The sequence below is a fragment of the Pseudopipra pipra genome, chromosome 1, assembly GCF_036250125.1.
Source record: "Pseudopipra pipra isolate bDixPip1 chromosome 1, bDixPip1.hap1, whole genome shotgun sequence".
Classification (NCBI taxonomy): Eukaryota; Metazoa; Chordata; class Aves; order Passeriformes; family Pipridae; genus Pseudopipra; species Pseudopipra pipra.
This window is the reverse complement of record NC_087549.1, coordinates 76,161,785-76,181,493: the sequence shown is the minus strand read 5'-3', so window position 1 is coordinate 76,181,493 and position 19,709 is coordinate 76,161,785. Positions and strand designations below refer to the sequence as shown.

Sequence of the window (19,709 nt, the reverse complement as noted above, 5' to 3'; positions counted from 1 at the left end):
GGAGATGTTCAAAGACATGAAATATAGCTAAATTTGGGCGAAATTTACTGGGAGATCAGTAAGACACATCCTTGTCCTAAAGCTGACCTCCTGGCAAGGCTCACGCTTTCACTCTGAAGGCCTTAGAGGAGATGAAGAGCAATGGACCGTTTTCAAAGGAAAGGTCACCTGGAGTTTAACATGAGCAAAATGACATTTCCTCCAGCTTTATTTACAGAACCAGATGAACCATTTCAACTAACATTTTCAAAGCCCAGCATGGGAAGTTTCAGCATGAATAGCTAAACTGACAAAATTATAAAAAACGGAGGGCAGGTTACTTTCCTGGGGAATACTGAGGGAAGAGGAGCCATGCACCAACTCCATCAGAGAACTTTTCCCCTCTAAACCAACACTGGCAGCTGAGGGGCAGCCAGCCTGCAGTCCAAATGATCACTGTGTTTCTTTTTAATAAAAGCTTGGACCTGCTTCAAGCCTAGGGCTAAAATTAGGTATTTTACTAGCTTTTTAATTTTTCAGTTCAAAGTCCATAAGTTTTGAGAAACCACATAAGCCACTACTGAAGGTTTCCGTCTGGACCATGGTTCTGAGTCCAAGACAGCCAACAGAAGCTGGTTTGCATTTTGTAAGAAGCCATATGAGCACAGCTCAAAGAGGCAAAAGTGTTGCACTTCACATCAATCTCATGCTGCTAATGGGGAAAATACAGTTCCACTTTTTAAAAAAGCCAAGGGAAGGATGAATACACAGATACAGAGCTTTGGCTATAATCAGAGTGCATGGTAGTTTAGATGTGCCTTTTCTAAGAGACCTCTCTCTACAAATTATTCCGAAGACACAAGCAACATGGCAGTCTGACTGATGTGATTCATCACTGCTTTTCTTTGATGAGATCACCACATGCTATTGCAGAGCAGAAGCCTCAGTGCCTCTGCCCGAATTTTATGGTTCAAGAATCACCTATGTTTTTGCTCAGGAAATTTATGGGCTTTGCCAACTCCAAACTAGAAGACCCATCAGTTACATGTTGCAACCTTTCCAGCAAACTCAGCTCCACATACACTACTTCAGTTTCTTTTCTGGTCCTCTCATCTTGCAAGAAGACATACGAAAAAGGTTAAAAGTCAAAACAGGCAAGCTGTATCAATAAGTTAAATTAAAATTTTCTTGGAATAATAGCAGCCTCAGGGTGCCAATTCAGATCATAAAAGACTATGTACTTAAAGTTTGGCTAAGAAAAATTACCTTTATTCATTTTCCACCAGTGCCCCCAGAGTAGATTTTTCAGAGCATTCAAAAGGCAACACTGTACCAGTAAGTGCTCTACCCCATCACTCATTCCCTTTTACTTTTTACATCAAATATGTTAACTTGCCTTTAAACCAATGCAGAGGTCCTTCTGAAATTTTTGTACATGTGCTTTTTATATACTGTTTTTGCTTTTATTTACACTTGCAGTTTCTGATTACGTTTCAGGGTCAAGAAGAACCACATGAGGAAAATCAAATTTTAAAGAGAGAGATAAGCAAGGTCATAATCTATAACGAACTTTTTTTTCCTTTTCTAATGTAGTCATCCACCTACCTGTTGGACTGATGTGCTCATTCACCCACCTACGTTTCAAGGAAAGTTTTACAATTATTTAGTATTTTCTTTTTCAGCAGCAGTTACTAAATTAGTGCAAATAACAATGCATGCTCATCAGTTACCAATATATTGCTTTATTTCTTGGTAGCAAATTAAGGCTTTATAGTGAGATTTGTACAGTACAGGCCAATTTAAACATTAGAAATTTAAAAACCATGTAGCACTATTCACTCAATTTAACATAGCCAGAAAAGTAGCCTTTTTTTTTTAATAAACAATTAAATGTTACTAGCGAGGCCTTATATTTCATGAGTGCAAATGGCTCAAAATCCCACCATCCTCAGGAATGGGCTCAATATTTAAATTCCTCGAGGCCATTTTTAGATAAAGGATAAACAAATAGTATAGCTGGCTCAAATAAAATATACTGTATTACTTGCTGGAGAAGAATCTCTTATTTTAAAAATATGGAAAGGAAAACCAAAGTGAAATTAACTGTCTAAGAGATGGTATCACCCCCTATAAGTCACTGACCAGTAACACTAGAATGGCAAATTCATTTTCTGTGTCCCTCTTTGCTTTAGTACACTTTGATTTATAATTCAGAGCTGATGACATCCTCAAGAAACTCAAAATTGGAGGAATATACATAAGTTACAGGAATTTCTGCAGCAGTAGGATAAGTGCCCTCTGCAGGTACATGTTCAAACCATTGCATTTTCTTTTTTTTTTTTTTGCAATTTGAGAGAGCATTGCTGTAAGTATTTCCTCACCGGTTATGTATTTTTCTCAAGCATATTGATTTTCACTTCATACCAATGATTTTATTAGTGTTGTCTGGAGTTGATGGAACTACTGCTTAGGAAAACTAGACACAGTGCTTCCCTTCTTATGAGACACTTACAGCGTTTGAGCTGAATGTATGAATTCACCTGTCAGTCAGGCACAGGGGGCCTGCCTGAAAATATCATCACGCCTCGCATGTCTGGCTTTCAGATCTGAGCATTACACGTGAAAATGCAGAGAAACAGCTGCCAGAAAACTGTGAAGAAAGTAACCATGAATCGACCACACACTCTGGGGAATGAGGCAGTGAGATGGGGGACCTTCAAAACACTCCTGCTCATGCAAGAGCAAGAGCAACCATGAAGAGTACTAGGAGCTCACAGGGTCACAGGGCAATGCTGGTGTTTAATTATTTGTTGAACAGCAACTGTATCTCCAGCCTAAGGGAACACACACAAAGTTTGAAAAAATCTAAATCTAATCTGAATAACACTGGAAGCCCCTCTGTCCCCAGGGGTGTTATCTAACATTAGGCTAATGTCTTAGAAGTTTTGAGATCAGCCATCTATCCTTTGAACTGGAAGGTCACAGAAAAGGGTCGGGTTTCTAAGTGTAATAAGGCACATACTGACTTTGCCTTAATGGACGTGCCTGGTTTGCTCAGGGAGCATCAACTGCAGTGGTGCCACAGCTGCTGAAAAGATACAGTGAAGGAACAAAGACAGACTTTCTGGTGACAATCACACAGCACAGTGATTGGGACTGCCCTAAGCAAGCTACTCCACAATGCCTCAGACTCTCCCCAGTGTCCTACAGTGCTATCTCAGATTGTTGCAGAATTACAGCAGCTTCTCAGGCTGGTTTGCTGGCTTTTCCTTTTGCCAGGCCACCAATATCCCACTTGTTCTCCTTCACTCAGGTGAATATGTCATTGCTTATCAGAGCCAGAAATCCCTATCTACTACCAGGGGGTTGTACTACACATGCAGGAGAGGGCAAATTTAGAAATGAAGGCAAGTAGCGATGATACACAAGTGACTTTCCAAGAGAATCCATGCATGGGCACAATCTCTAGATTCACTCAGTAGAAGTGCTCAGCAATGGCCAGCAGGTCTTATTCTGCCTCAGTTGAGTATGTTTAAGAACATTACCTAGTATTTCCTGAGGGATTACAATGGATGACTACCAAAAGGAAACTATGTGGAGAGAAGAGGATGCTTTATCAGCCATATTGGAAAAAGTTGGGGAACACAGACACATATTGCATAGTCAGCTTCACGAGAACAGCTGGAATTCAGATGTATTTGACACAGCTTAGTAGCATTTCCAAAGGAGGGATTATGTGCTATTTCCTTTGGAGGCAGCTACTGTAGCCTGGGACAAGTTCATGGCTCTTATGGAAATGGCACTCCAGTGGGGATGCTGAGCACTCATTGCTTTTGCATTAAGGCTGCCTCTCCACAGAGACCCACGGCACCTTAAAAAGTGATCATATAAAAAGCAAACAAAATAGTCCTCTAGAAACCCTCCTCACTCACAATGTACAAGAAAAGCTGACTCCCGTGAGCGACAGAAAAGACAGCATTAATGAATATGGGAGCGTGTGTTTCTACATCAGTGTTTTTAATACTGCATTGTAATGACAGGTGTGGGGTGTCCTTTCAGAAGAAAGCAGGGTTGGTGTGCTCTATAATACAGCGCTTGCAATGTCGTTTAACAAATCGCAGAGCATCAACAGAGACATCGCAGTCCTGCACATTCAACATCTGCAGGTCAAAACAGTTGGCAGCTACAATCTGCAGGCCCTGCCCAGTGATGCTCTCACAAGATTTCAGGCTCAGGCGCTTCAGGTTAAAGCAGTTGAGGGCTAGAAACTCCAGGCCGGTGTCTGAGACCAGAGGGCACTTGCCAATATCTAGCGATTTGAGTTTTGTGCAATTTTTGGCGAGGTACTCCACGCCGTGGTCCGTGATGCCCTCGCAGCCCCGCGCGTTGAGGTAGCGCAGCTTGCTGCAGTATTTGGCTATGTAACGGATGCCCACGTCCGTGATCCGGCCGCAGTGAGCGATGCTAAGGTATCGGAGACGTGACTCCAGCTTGGCAATCTCCCGCATGCCGAAGTCACTGACGAAGCGACAGTCGCTCACACTCAGTTCCTTAATGGACGTGCAGTAAATCATCAGGTAACGGAGACCCTCGTCGGTGATGCGGACGCAGCGGCGCAGGTACAGGTGGGTCAGCTGAGTGCAGTGGGCGGCAATGGTGTGCAGTCCTTCGTCCTCCAGGACAAAGCAGTCTGTCATGTCCAAGTAGCGAATAGAGATTTGTTTCCCGTGTAAGGGAGACAGCTTGATGGAGGCTTCACGCGTCAAACTGATGCATGTTACTTTGGAACAGCCTAAGTGGAAAAACACAGAGAGTTTAAGGAAGCAGTAAAAGCAAATCACGCAGCGAGGCCAGAAAGCTGGGTGTGAAATGGTGTGCTGGATTGTGATGAAGGTCCCTTCATGCTGCAAGAGCAGAATCATCCTGACTGACTAGTCTGGATTTGCTGTGATGAGTCCCCACACCACAGGAAAGAATAAACCTCACTGGAGTCAGTGAGGTTACGCTGAGATTTTGAGCACTAGGAAAGAAACGGACTGATTTTGTCCCTATCCCAAATGTAAAATACTGGTCCTATGTTTATCTATAGACAGACTGTGATGTGTTACTGCAATACAGACCCAGTGATAATTAGAGAAAATGATACTACGTGACAACCAATGCAGTTTTTTGATCAGAGCTGGTCTCATTGCTGACTGGATGAGTTTGCAAACCAACATCTGAGGCTCTTTCACCATCCAACCTCATTATAAAAAAGACAACCCCGCCCACCCTCCCAGAAGCATTTGGAGAACAGATGTGAATCCAGCCCTGCAACGTTGGAAGGATGCAAAACTATGGCAGGATTATGTGCATGCAGAAGGGTGGAGATTCAGATAACCTAAGGAGAATGGGGACATTTGGCAGGAGCCAACAGACTGGTAAGGTCATGGGAAGATATGGACAGATGCAGAAAAGGGGTGTGTCAAGTGAGAAAGTCTGGCCATGGAGGTAACTAGACCAGAGGAGAAACACCAGACCTTGCCGGGAAAGCCAAAGAGCTAGATGAAAGGGAAAAATACGCTCACAGACTTTCCCCATTTTTAACCTCCACTCCATAGATGGTGGTGAGTAAAAGCTTTTTTTGGAAAGTGCGGTTTCTGCTGCAATGCAAACTGGCAGTCTCAGGATCCTGAGGGAAATTTTTAGCTGTGCCAAGTTCAGCTGGGCACACTGCATTAGCATAGCTAGGAATGGCTGCAAGAAAGAAGGGAGGTTCTACCCGTTACTGACCAAGGCCCAACAGTTTTAGCCATAAATGTGTACTCAGAAAAATTCTGTCAGTTATGCCTAAAGAGGTGCTCTCAGGTAGAGAAAAAAAGAAAAAGTATGTTTTCTGTATTGCTGAAACACTGGCCAACCAGTTTGAAGTGACACATAAAAACTGATGACTGTAGAACTCCATGTATCAGAAATCCTGCACAAATCCTGTAGTGTGGAAGTAAAGAGCAATGTATGGGGACAACCCCAAAAACTTAAATGATTCAAACTTATAGCAATTGATACAACAGGTTCTCATTCAGAGGCTTAGTAGAAGGTATGAATATGCTTCAGTTCTTAAAAAGGAAAAAAAAAATCCCTTGAGATAACCCTGTGGACTCACAAAAATGCTGTGAGAAGCATGGGATATGGACTTGAAACAGTTTGCCACCTGCAATTAGATTTCTACATTCATCATTTGAATTTGCACTGGACCTTTAATTTAGGCTTCAAATTTAGTTGAACAGAGGCAAATTTTACCTTAGGCCTCACACAACGAAATGGGCAAATTGTCCACAGGTCATGCAGAAGCAAAACTTTGAAGCAAAACACTGTTCAACAAACATCTTAAAACTGAATGCTATGGTGCAATCTCTGGAAATAGTTTTGTCCTCAGATAAGTACTACATACATGCTCAATAAAGCAAAGTGATTTTTCTAAAGGGAACCACTACAATACTAATGGTGTGAAAATTTCACCCCTACTATATTCTTTGGAGCAGGTGATACAAAATACACTACAGGAGTCCCCATCTTTGAGTCTTTTCCACAGAAGAAGTTGGCACATAGGCAGGGCTCTGCTGAACCTGACGTAGTTCTTGCTATTGCATTTGGTCCAGGAGGTTGCTGGATTAAGGAGTCAGTCTGGATATTTTATATTCTGACCAGAATTCAAATTTAAAATTTGGCTAAGTGAGAATGATGGGTCCACGAGGCCAAGGAGAATGTTCTGTCTGCTGAGAATCCAAGAAGCTTTAATGACTGTAATTAGAAAGTGAATGGGTCAGAAGTCTCACAGCAGGGCTGGAGTCAAATACATCACCGTGTGATCACTGTTTTGAAAAGCTCAGCATTGCCTTGTCTAGTTACTTTGGCTACACTGTAAAATATTTAATGGGAAGGATATTCAAAATGGTTTAACCAGAAAAAGAGTCCATGCTGATACAGAACAGCCTGATTTTCAGGCAAAATGACAGGTTCCTGGGTCCACAACAATTTTTCTGTCCTAAATAATAAAAAATGTAAAAACAAAGCTCTTGCAACAGGATTTTCCATAAAGTAAGTATAACTGATTTTTAAAAGGGAGAAGAAACTTCCAAACAGACTGAAAAAAATGTTGGCTAGTGTGTTAGATAATAACTTGCAGTCAAGCTCAACCAACGTCTAGAGATATCTCAGACCTGCCCACAAAGTGACTGCTGAGAGTGACAGAACTTACATTGTGTAAAGCTCTTAAAGTTAATACGAACATCTGGTTCTGACATTAAAGATTTTGATGCATTTTTGCTGCCAAGTGGCCATCCAAGGGGGAAAGGGATTCAGCTAGATGTACAACTGTTAACTGGGATTTAATTAACTAGGAACTAGAGTCACCCCCAGCACACGTACCCAACTTCTCTTGTTCAGTATGGAACCAAACCGGTGAACCACTTCAGTCCTCAGAATTGCTTGAGCATATAGGTGCAAGCCTTGTCCTCACAGCTACAGACAGAAGGAGGGGAAAACAGAATCCTGCTTCCAAAACATCCTCCAAAACTACACACATTGTAATGAAAAAAGTGGACTCAATACAAGAGCCCAGAGATCAGTTATCCTCAATTCATATGCAGGTGCATGCAGCAAAAGCTATATCTGAACCCAAACACCCCAGCTTCTGAGCATGTTCAAACCCCAGATTTTTTCCTTCACATGCTCCAAATAGAAAGAACAACTTAGATAAAAGTGAGATTAAAATTACTTTCCTATCCCATCGATGAGACAAAATTCAAAGAAGACAGGTATTTTATTTGCCCTCTACACACTTTGTACCAAACTGATGAGCTCTTAGGGACAGACGCCACCTTCTAGGTCCTAAAGTAACAGGCTTGGGAAAACCACAAATGCAGATAAATCCCAAAAGAACCTATTTCAAGACCTGTTATCATCTTTTCCTTTTCCCTGCTTTTGAAAAGAGAGCTCTGGACCAAAGCATTTTCAGCCACCTACAAGCTCCTAGGTGCACTCAGAGTGTGAGCTTCAAAGCTTTAGGTCTAAATCACACTGGTACATACATTTTCTCCTGGTGTTGGAGATGCTTCAACCTGAATGTGTGGTTAGCGATCCAGAACTAATATCAGTATGTACCAACAATAAGTTAATTCATATACAAGGTCATTGCAAACAGACTCCATGGGATAGGACTCCTGTGAGTCCCACAGACACTCCTTATCACCTGGTGGTTTCAGAGAGCAATCAAAAAAAGTGAATAATTCTCATTTGCTGCTATTTGTTTTGATGCCTTTCATGAGATTCTGCCATCCTAGGAATGAGGTGAGAGAGTTGGATAAAGCAGCTTAAAAAAAAAAAGGGCAGAGAAAAGAAAGCAAATCAGTGTACACGAGATAGGTAGCCTTGGAAAAATCAGTTTATCTGATTTATATGACTCAATAGCATTGCTTCCTATCCCCACTTCATCCTGCTTATTGTCACTGGTACCTCTGCAATGGCAAATCTGTTTTGGATGATTAAAAATGGTATTAGATTGATAACAAATAAGATCATAAAATAAATGTTGAACGGCAAATTTACTTCAGTTCTCTGCTTGACTACATCCTTTCCATTAAGTGCCAACCTATCTGCAGAGAGGAAATTCTGTGCAGTTGACCTTGGGAAAAAAACATTTTGTTTCCCCAGAGCAGGTCTGAGGAAAATTGTCTAAAACATTTCTGCTGATCTAAACAGCTGCAACTGCAGCTTTTTCCTAAAAGAAAAAAAAAAAGAAAGAAAAAAAGTCCAAGCTATCTAAGTCTTGTTAAAATAGCAGTGGAAATAAGGGAACCTCGAAGATTAGCTAGGGATGACAATTAATATTAATACCCAGAAAAAAAGCCTAGAACTTATTCTGAGCTTCTCCTCCATTCACTTATAAGATTTCAGATATATAAATTACAAATATATAACCTAAATATAAATTATATATATATGTGTGTGCATGTGAAAGATAAAACAAATTTTGCTGAAGTAACTAGCTTTCACCACATGATGTAGCACTGACTGCAACATGAGCCCTTGTACGGGTGCTTTGTGCAAAAATCTATGAAAAGCGAGCGTGCTATTTGAACAGGCCATGTCTATTACTTCGCCTCCTTTGGAGGAAGCCTGGCCACTCCAGAGGCACTGTTGGCATCATGGGCACTGAGATTCTAGTGGTGCCTGTCTCATAGGTACTGTGTTGGGAAACTGGCATTTCTACTTGGAAAGACAACAGGGAAAGGGAAAATGTGCAGTTGTGGGGTTTGGCAAGCATGATGCTTTCAGAGTTATAAGCATCTGTACTGAAACATTTCCTATTACCTGACACATCAAGGTGTTCCAGGTTTGGGCACAGTGACACGACATCAAAGACTGCCTCATTGGAGATGTTGTAACATCCAGACACCTCCAGCCTCCTCAGTTCTGGACAGCACTGGGCAATGGTGTAGAGTCCTCTGTCTGTGAGCCGCCTGCAGCCACTAACAATTACTGTCTCCAACATGAGACATACGTTGGGAGTATCCTGACAAAGCCTCCGGGTCAGCACTTTAAGAGCCCTGTCTACGTTGATTGTCTCGCCAGTGAGGCGAATAGTCCTCCAAAGCCGCGGGTCCCAGGCAAGGTTGTACCAGCGGCGGCACACACGGGCACAGCGGCACAGCTGGTTGGTGGGCAGGAAGGAGAATATCTGGATCATGGAGTGGTCGGGCAGCCGGTCTATGTTGGCCTGTTCCTTCTGGTGCTTGGATGCCAGCCGGATGAGAGGATGCGTGAGGCGGGTTGGAGGTGGTGAGTGGACCATGGCAACAGTTTCCCCAGTGACTGAGGACGAAGATGTAGACGAACCTCTGCCATTTTGGAAACCAGGGGAATTTGGTGGAAATATTAATGCTGGACTGGGTGTACTGAGTGTCCGCATGCTCAGGTCGGAATCTGGAAGAATGAACACATAGTTTCAGTAAGTGGTGGACAGATGCAGAGCTCTGCACAGCACAGCACCCCACCAGCCCATTTGCTATTGGAGTATGGTGGACTTCAGCATTTGTTGAGGGTTAAGCAGTCATTTTTACCAGTAAGAGTGAGGAAACATATATTTCAAAAGCCATGTGAGCAAAGGAGGGTCTGCAGTTCTGAGCCCTGTAATGAAGAGGAGATGGCAATGGAAGTCCAGAGTACGTCTGAATCACAGGCTTTTTTTGACAGAGAAAAACTGCCCATAGCCTTAGCACAGCTGTGAGCTGTTAGGAGCAGAATACTGTGGTCCTTTGCCTCAGCTCCTTCAGCCATTCAGCAGGAGCCCAAAGAAGAGCTCACAAGGCAAACGCTGCTTCCTTCACCACACTTGGGCAGATGAGAGAAGCACAACTCCATATACTTATTTTTATCGTGTTATTAAAGAAGTTCATGCAAACTGGGACTTAGCAGTTTAACCAAGAGCCCAGCGATTAGTTCTTCTTAATGTGCACATAGAAAGCACTCCTTTCCAATGGACTAAAGTGAACTTCAGTTGGAAAAAACAAGCCCAGAAAAGTAATTGACAAAGGAACAGCATGTCTGGAAACTTGTCAGCGAGCTGCTGCTGCACATTTACACACACTTACTGCTAGGGCTAATTGTCACACTAAAAGCAGTCAACCCAATTCCCCTTCCCGGAACAATTTGCTACTTCTTTACTTTCTTCATTTCACTCTACTGTGAAAAATCAGGCACAAAAATCAAGATCCTCTGCTACTAAGGTTACCTTTGCTGTAAGATTATTTCAACTCTTTTTGTTTTGTGCTGATACTGCTGCCTACAAGTCATTTCCACTCCTGCTCCCAATTCTCCAAGCAAACCAGGTAAAAGATTAGAAGACAACTACGATATCATTTTGATAGTCAAGCAAATATCATGGGCAATACACTTAGAGACTCAGTTATTTTAGCAATACACTACACAAGATAAAAGCAGTGTAACAGACAAATGCTGCTGCTGAGCACACTCCTTCCATCTCTGACTTCTCAGATCTCAACAAAATTCTTTATAAAGGTTTATAAATTCTTTATAAACCATAATTTAGTGACCAGCAGAATAACAAATTTCACTTAATAGGGTAAGAACGGTGGTTTTAGAGCACCAAGCTTTTCTCCACGTCACATCTCCTTCTCTCACATCAGTGTTCAGGCATTTCAGGGAAGTATACAAAGGCATGTACTTAAGTAACACTGACTCTGCAGCTCTGTGACCGTAACAGCACAGATAAGGGCTAAGCAACATACATCCCAGAAATGCATTCAACAAACCTGCCCAAACCTGCATTTAGGCAGAGTTTTAAAATTAAGTCCATTTTAGATGAATTTGATCATTACACATAAACTTCCCCATCAAGCTTTTACTTAGTCCAGCACAGGCCTGCTCTGATCTCACTAGCCACAACAGTAGCAACCACAGGCCTGCATTTTCAGTGTGTCTGCAGAAAAGAGACACAACTACTTAGCTGAAGAACGCAAGACACAACGTCCAGCAGCTTGCTCAAGATCACCTAGATGAGTTGCAGAGAGATCAAAATCATCTCCTCACACTATGGAGGAAAAGCTTATGCTACCCAGCTCCTTCCCTCTTCCTCTTCTGCATCTTGTTTTACTTAGAAACTCATTGTTTCAGCAAGTGACAGGAGAAAACATTTTCTCCAAGGCTTCTGAGCCTGTGTTATGGCTACGTGGACCTAACACAGGGATTTGTGTATTTAGGAGCAAGAACTGTATCTTCATGCAGAGTGCATTTTGCAGACACTCTACTCCCTCTGAGATCTCCTAATACCCCCCTGGCAGCTATTGCAAATAATTGCATCGAGGAGTGTTATTTGGAAAGCATCTGGTATATGCTGGTATTTTAAAAATGAGATTTACAGCTGGAGAGAAAAAAACCAAAACATCAGCAGCAGCCAGGTTCCTGCAGACAAGCACCGATTCCACAGACCACTTAGGCAACAGTCCCCAAGATAAATTTTCACAAGGACTTACCATATGTTTGACCTCCCTCACACTACCACCAAACCAGTGAAAAGTGCCTGAAGTTAAATGTGCAGAAGATGTGGCAGACTTGGAGCCTTTACTTTTTGCTCTTTTCTTGAGGTTTTAAGACAAAAATGTTTCTAAAACAGAAGAATACACACTTTTTTTTAAGTGCTGGATGTATCTTCTGCTATTACATATATTTGATATTGTCAATCCCTCTCTTTTAGCTTTGGGCTCTTTGGTTGGTTGATGGTTGTTTGATTTTTTTAAACAAACAAGCACAAAAGGAAGACAAAATTATATAAATAAAACCACAGAACAAACACTTGTTTCTATTCCACAAAAAAGCCAGAACTAAAATCAAAAGCAAAAAGTTTAAATTTTTAACGTCTGCTATAAACAGTTTTTACTACTGTGGGAGCAATTACCTTCTGTAAGATCCAGTATATTTTGAAAACATACGTTTTTAATCAGTTACTGTTGAAAACACCTAAGAATTTCTGCAAGGTTACAGTTTTCCCTAGTCTTCATTTCTACCTAAGCATAAAAAAGCATTTAATACTCTATGATTCTCCCCACTTCCCCCGGTGAGCAACACACCAAGCTAATACGGCTAATCTCCACTCCTTCTGGATCAGAAGTGGCATTCCTTCATCACTCCTGGGCACTGTGAATAATCAATACCTTAGACCTTCTGGGTGCATAATGAATTACTAAAATGTGGTTTTTAACTTAGACCTAAAGCTAAAAAAGGCCTGACCTTTTGTTTTATGGGTATGCTCCATGCTTGCTTCGTGCTCTCTTAATTGTCTCATTAGTATAGCAGTTCCAGATGTGCATCCTGTATTTCTTTTACCTTCAATCCTGAAGGTGCATCACATGAAACTTGCTCCCTCCACCTTTAGGGCATAGACTTCCAGACAGACATACACATACATACACATGCACCCTGTCTCCCCACCACAAAGTATTTTGGAAAAAGACTGTAGTGTTGTCACCATGTTTAAATAAGAGAGTTGAGAACACATTACTGGTCTGTTGAGCCTGTAATGCAATATGCTCTCAGACAGGAATTTTGCTGGTAGCTCAGCTGAACTCGGCACAGAGGTATTCCTGCTTACTATTCCTTGTACACCCCTAAGGGGAAAAGAAAAAAATAGCAGGTGAGTCCAGGAGCCTTTCTGCCAGGAAAAACTTGGAAAGCTTTTTGCTAGCATTTAAATCTCCAGCAAAACACTTGGTCTACTGTACATTCTCCAGGCTTTTCAAGTGTTTTTGGGAGGGGCTTCCTATAGCACTATCTGAACCTCTGAGGGTTTCCTTCAGATTTTGTTCTTCACCATTTACTGAGTGCTAGTTAATAGGCTGGGTCAGTCTGAGAAAGAGCAACTTAATGACAGTGTAGCATTAATAAACACAACAATGCAAGTGGCAAATGAAGTTACTTGTTACAGTTCTCAGTACATATTTTTACACACACATGCCCTTTACAAACATTACACTTCCCGAAAAAACACAACTGTTTACAAGACTGAAATGCAGCTTTACATTTTGGTGATCTTAGAAAGTAAAAACAACTCAGAAAGCAGCCCTGCACTTCTCTCCCTACAACCTCTTTTGTTCCTTAGTCTCCAATCTTCTGTCCAAGATGCGTTTTATTAAAGCTTTGATCGGGCTCTGAAAGTTATTTTTTGATGCAGGAGAAAATTTCTTAACAATCTTTAAAGAAATCTCAAAAGATGTGTGCCAGAAACAGAACTATAAAAGCTGACACAGAGGGAGAAAATGCACTAGAGGGAGTTTTCTTTTTCCATTAGGAATCTGGTTTATTTCAAATATTTTTTCTCCCCAGTTTGTTTCCTAATTAATACATACATCTGGGGACAAAAAGCCTTTAAATATATACATTTAAATCAAGATCTAGTTCCTTCTGGCATTGACAACAACATGCAGTCTCTGATTTCAGAACCAGAGAGGGAAAACAATGTTGTATTTTCATCACTCCAGCAATGCACACTAACACAGGACACTTGATGTCCGGCTTCCAGCATGGAGTTTTTAACATTAAATCATTTTCCATGCTTAAGGTGTGACTCCATTTGTCCACACCTTCCACTATGGTATTGCAAGTGAGTCTTTTTTAAAGTGAATTCTATATTTAGCTCTTCCAAGTTAACAAAATTAAAATGAGAATTTTTACAAATATCATTGAAACTTAAGACTCTTATCTGAAAACTAAAAAGGATCCTTCGTGTTGATCTGCTGGCACCACGGAGGTTTTCAGCAAAACTAAGGTAAGAAATAAACCAAACTGTGTTCAAGCTCTGAGAAGTCAGTATAGCTGAGAAAAATACAAAACAATTGTCATTTTTTTAAACATCAGATGCAAAGTAATGCGTGCCAGAAGCATTTACCCACAGTACCAAAACATCACTTAAATCTCTTGAATAAGTGTTGCATAAGTATTACATATTTTACTAAGTGCAATGTGGGTATAGACTCCACATTTTTACCATGATACCACCAACTTCATGCATGCCGAGGAAGCACTCTTCTTACAGAGACTGGGGAAAGTAATGACATGGAGAACTTAATGGTTGTAGCAGCTACAGTCAACAGTACAAAGGGGAATAGAAGTAGCTTCTACAGGGGGAACAATGTGGGCTGATTCAGGGAGAGACTTGTGAATTTGACAGACAGATTTCAAATATGGCTGTGTGCTCTTATACGAAAGCAAGAAAAGGAGTTAGCTAGGACAGTAGGCTACAACACAGCCATTTTCTTTCTAAGGCTGTGGGCATGGACAAAGTTCCAGAAAAAGTGATACCTACAAAAAAAAAAAAAAAAAAAAAAAAAGATCATCATCACAAATATCCTCAGGCATTTCTCTCAGGGTAAGCTACCCTACTGACCTCGGTTCCTCCCAGTCCCAGGAGGCTGGGAGGAACTGGACAGCCTGAGATAGCAAAGAGACAGCTGGAACAAAACTCATTGTGCAAACTTGTGCTGGGCTGCAGTGGTCAAGCATGCCAGAAGGAAAAGGTTGCTCAGTGGAGAATTGTGCATCCTTTTACAATAAAGAACATATAGAATGAGAAACAAAGCTGGATGAGCTCTCTCAGCTCTCTCCAAGAACACCAAATACACTTAAACCATCTCCAATGTGCATGTCTGCCCCGTTCTTAACTGCCAGAGACAGCTATTACTCAGCTGACTGAGGTGCCTGTTCCAGTGTTGCGATTGTATCAAGTTTCTAAGTTTTTTCTCTTATTTGGCTCATATAAGAAACTGTTTCTTGCCCCCTCTTCTAGAGATCGCGAAGAATGAGACATCTCCATTCTTTCTGTAAGGATTGATCACATGCATTGGCCTTTCTTTCTAGTTGCGTTACTAATATTCACAATTTCTCTTAGTTTTTCCTTTAAATTTTCTCCTATCTGTGTGTTTTTCTCTTAAAGCACAGTGCTTCAAACTGAGCACCACACACCACCCAACCTCACCAGCAGTGGCCAAAGCGGAGTCCTTCCCATCTATATTTCATGGAAACCACACTGTCAACCTTCCAGACTTCAACAGTCTCAGAAAGCTGATGTATTCACTGTGGATTCCATGTATTGCCTGAATTCCCACGTGCCATACAGCTAGCTGCCTGGACATTTATTTTCTTCATCCATGTTTATAGAATCCATTCATCTTCCCTATACCTGCCTCCTTAGAGAATGCTATGTTTTCTCTCTCCTTAATTTCATACCTTTTCAAGAGTATTTTGAGTACTGAGCAACCTTCTCAAATTGTGTTAATTTTCAGTTTTCCAAATATATTGCAGCTCTAGTGTCATAAATTTTAACCCATTCCTCCATATGTCGGTAATTTTGGGTCTCAATTCAGTTCAAACAGATGGCTCCCTGAGAGAATGGGGAAGTCTAGCAACCTGTTCATGAATACTGTAAGGTATAATGAGATGAGTTCAGTTGATTGGAGGATGGTGCTAATAACACCAAGGTTCAATCCCCATGTGGGCCATTCATTTAATAGCTAGACTTGATGATCCTTGTGGGTCTCTTCCAATTCAGAATATTCTGTTATTCCTAAAGGGTCCTTCTTGAACCATCATCATAGTTGACAAACATTCACAGTGATAATTATACAATGTACTATTCCCCTTCAGTGGCCACCTTATGATGATTTCATTTAGTCTGTATTTCACCAGCTTGTTTCCAACACACACATGCAACATTCTAAATAAACCCAAGATAGGTTACAGCTACTGCTTCCCTCTCACCGGACAATTTATTCTTGCCAATGCAGAAAATTAAACTGAGCTCAAAGGAACAAAAACACTTTGACAAAGGTGAAAACTTATTTCTTATCCTGTGATATCTTTTAGGTCATACAACTTTCTTTTTGAGAGAAGAGACCTGTGACAAAGCTCGATCTGTCAATGTAAGAATGAGCAGCCTTATGAAGTAATCACATCCACATGTTCTTGGAAGGAACTTAAAATAACCTTTTATAGTTTTTAAAAACCTCCTATACAATGTAATAAGAAACTGTACCTATTGTATAAGACTAGAGGCATTGTGGAAGAGGGATATGTTAACCTAAATTTGAAGCCATTTCATAGTAGTTTCTGTGTAACATTTTAGACCTTGGATTATACTGGTGTAACTTCCCTGTGGTGTCAAGCTCCAGTTTTCTTTAGTCTATAAACTTCTCCAAATACATTTGGAGACCTGATCTTGCATTCCTGGCATATTCACGCTAGATGCTCAAAGTCAAACAGCACTACAACTGAAGTAAGCAAATAATTCTTCCTTACACTGTATTTGCCAAAAGCTGGAACTAATTTCCCCCCTACTGACTTTGTCCCCTGCCACATGGCAAGAATTAATTTTAATCCTCATATTTTTGAACGGAGCTAAAAATACAAAGACTGAAGGCGAAAGAAGTAGAAAAAGTAATTCACCAATAGTTTGTCTTCAGTACCACTGATGATGCTAGCACATCAGCTCTGAGAAAGGGGTTTCACAGTGCATCATTTCTGGGAAATTACATAGAGATAGATTGGAAGGTGCATTTTTTCCATGTTCACTAAATAAGTAACCTCAAAATGAATTCCATACATGCTTGAGCACAAGCTCTACTTAAACTCTTCAGGTCAGATCCTCTCCCAACTCCTAGTGGTATGCCAGGGAGCTCCTCCAGCTGAGTTAGTTTATATTTATATTAGCAAAGAGTACAGCCCAGAAAGAGGAGCTCTGTGGAGCAAAACTAATACTGCTGAAAACCCAACATCCCCAGGCCTGGGAATTATTTTTTAGCCAATATTTAATTTAATCCCCAAACCTGAATGCTCAGTTGGAGCTGCCTTTAGTATTTTAGGTGTCCTGCCAGAACATATTTTTTGGCTTTAGTTTTGCCTGAGGGTAACTGGGTTCACATACATCACGGTAGTAATTAAAACAGGGTAAACAGGAGAGGCATTTCAAAAGTGAGCTTTGGACTTGAAAAAAAATGCTAATGCAGATGAACCCACTGGTCAGTGAAGAATCCCCGTCCACCTCCTCCAAAGCAAGAGTTACCACCTCCCAACCTAATCCATACCACTTTGAGGAGAGGCATCCTGTGCCCTGCTAGGTTCTCAGGGCTGAATTATTAAAGGACCAGACAGACTGCATTTCATCATCCCCCATTTTCAGGATTATCACACCTATGGGAATCCATGCAGTTTAATGCATTGCTCTAAAATGTACAAACCAAATGCGGTTAAAAATGAGCATTTACAAGATGCTTAAGTAAGACAACAAAAAGATAGTAAGTTTGCTTAATTTCCATATATTAAAAAGCCTGCCATCATCTTTCCCTCTTCTCTTGAAAAGCTTTTAGAAGTCTTAATTAACCCAGGAGCCCCATCCTGCTGAATACAAAAAACATTCCCAATTCATCCAGAGAATGACTTGTTTCACTGAAATAGGTTTACAACTACATTCTGCCTTTCCTTTTCAGTTCCTCTAACATGCTCCAAGGTGAAAATTTTGTCAGGTAAAACACTTTTCCACCTGACTAGACAACATTTACATTTCTGTGTTCCACTGTTTTTAATCTATTATTCTTTATTTTTTCATTTAATACCACCTTGACATAAATGTAGCGAAGGTAACTGCACACTGCTTGATACTGGCTTTTAAGATATACACACATGGCCAGAACCAGTCACCTGAAGTGACACTCTGCTGGGGGAAACAGATGCTACTCTGTCTTTGAGTGACAGGCTGACATTAGGCTTGTGTTGATGCAACTGCATCTTTGCAATTTATATAGAAAACTGGAACAAATGCCTAATGGCTCCCAACTTCAAAATGCAGCAATCCAGTCAGCTGTTCCAGTCAAATGTAGCTGTTCCACTATTTCACCTCACAAAAATGGAAGAATTTGGAATAAAAGATGTATCAGTTTACATTATTCTAGAACTTCAAGACAAGTTACTGGAATAAATTTATAGGAGGGAAGCATTTTCAAAATTTCCAGTTCACGTGGATCAAAACCAAGAGGATCCTTGGAACTCTGAAATGAAGTTCTGCTAGATGTGCGTGACTCTAAACGGAAAACAATAATATACAAAGCAGAGGAATGCTTGCCTCTGGGAAAAGCTAACAATATAATCACTTTGTTGTGTAATCAAGATGACTTGCATCCAGTTGGTAGCAAATGCTACAGTAGACAAATAATTCCCCCCAGAATGACTGTTTCCAGCATATTCACCATAAGTGAGTAAAAGAACATTGTTTTTCATAATCAACTGTTGGCATACTAAAAGCATGAAACTCTCAGAAATTATTGACTTTCAAATTAACAGGGGATCCATGATTTGACTTCCAAAACTGGAGAAAGAAATGGTAAGCAAATGCTAAACAGAAGAAGAAACAGTAATGAGATTTAAAACCACAAAAATTGTGCTTCTTTATTAACACTAAAGTTAAGATCACAGAATCACAGAATGGCCTAGGGTGGAAGGGACCTTAAAGGTCATCTAGTTCCAATGCCCCTGCTGTGAGCAGAGACACCTTCCACTAGACCAGGTTGCTCAGAGTTCCATCAACCTGGCCTTGGAATACTTCCAGGGATGGGCAGCCCACAGCTTCTCTGGGCAACCTGTTCCAGGGCCTCACCATGCTCACAGGGAAGAATTTCTTCCATATATCTAACCGAAAACTACTCTTTTAGTCTGAAGCCATTTCCCCTTGTCCTGTCATTATGTGCCCTTGTAAATGGTCTCTCTCCATATTCTAATGATTTAATATAATTTAGAATAGTCCAAATACCCTTCCTAAAATGAATGCAGGCTCTGAAAAACTAGTCTTTGCTGATAATCTGAAAAGAGATAAACCTCCAAATTATGGGACAGAGTTGTACACAGCACAAGAAGAGGCCTCTAGATTAAAAAGAAAACAAACAACAAACCACAAAAAAACAAAACAGAAAACCAAATGAAAAGGTAAAGCCAATCCCAACTCAACTTGGTTCAGCCCAGCTCCTTTTGGATTGTCCTGTGAGATACCTGCAAGTGCCCATCCCATGTCCCAGTTGATGAGTCGTATGTCAAAGCAGAAGACATACCCTTCTACCATCTAAGTTATCAGTAAGGGAGTGAAAATGAAACAAAAACAAAAAAATGCTTCCAACAGACAAGAGAATATAATGCTG

General features: G+C 40.9%; 1 protein-coding gene across 2 annotated transcripts in view; it reads right to left on the bottom strand.

The window, feature by feature from the left end:
• Positions 1-1,701: 1,701 nt before the first annotated feature.
• The window catches only part of FBXL7 (F-box and leucine rich repeat protein 7), a 181,673-nt gene continuing 163,665 nt past the window's right edge, over positions 1,702-19,709 (bottom strand). For both annotated transcript variants that reach the window (XM_064661763.1, XM_064661770.1), the window contains 2 exons: positions 9,331-9,942; positions 1,702-4,771 (listed from right to left, as the gene is read on the bottom strand). In XM_064661763.1, coding sequence (XP_064517833.1) covers positions 4,035-4,771; positions 9,331-9,942 — 1,349 coding nt within the window. In that variant the 3' untranslated portion in view covers positions 1,702-4,034. The remainder of the gene's footprint in view (positions 4,772-9,330; positions 9,943-19,709) is intronic.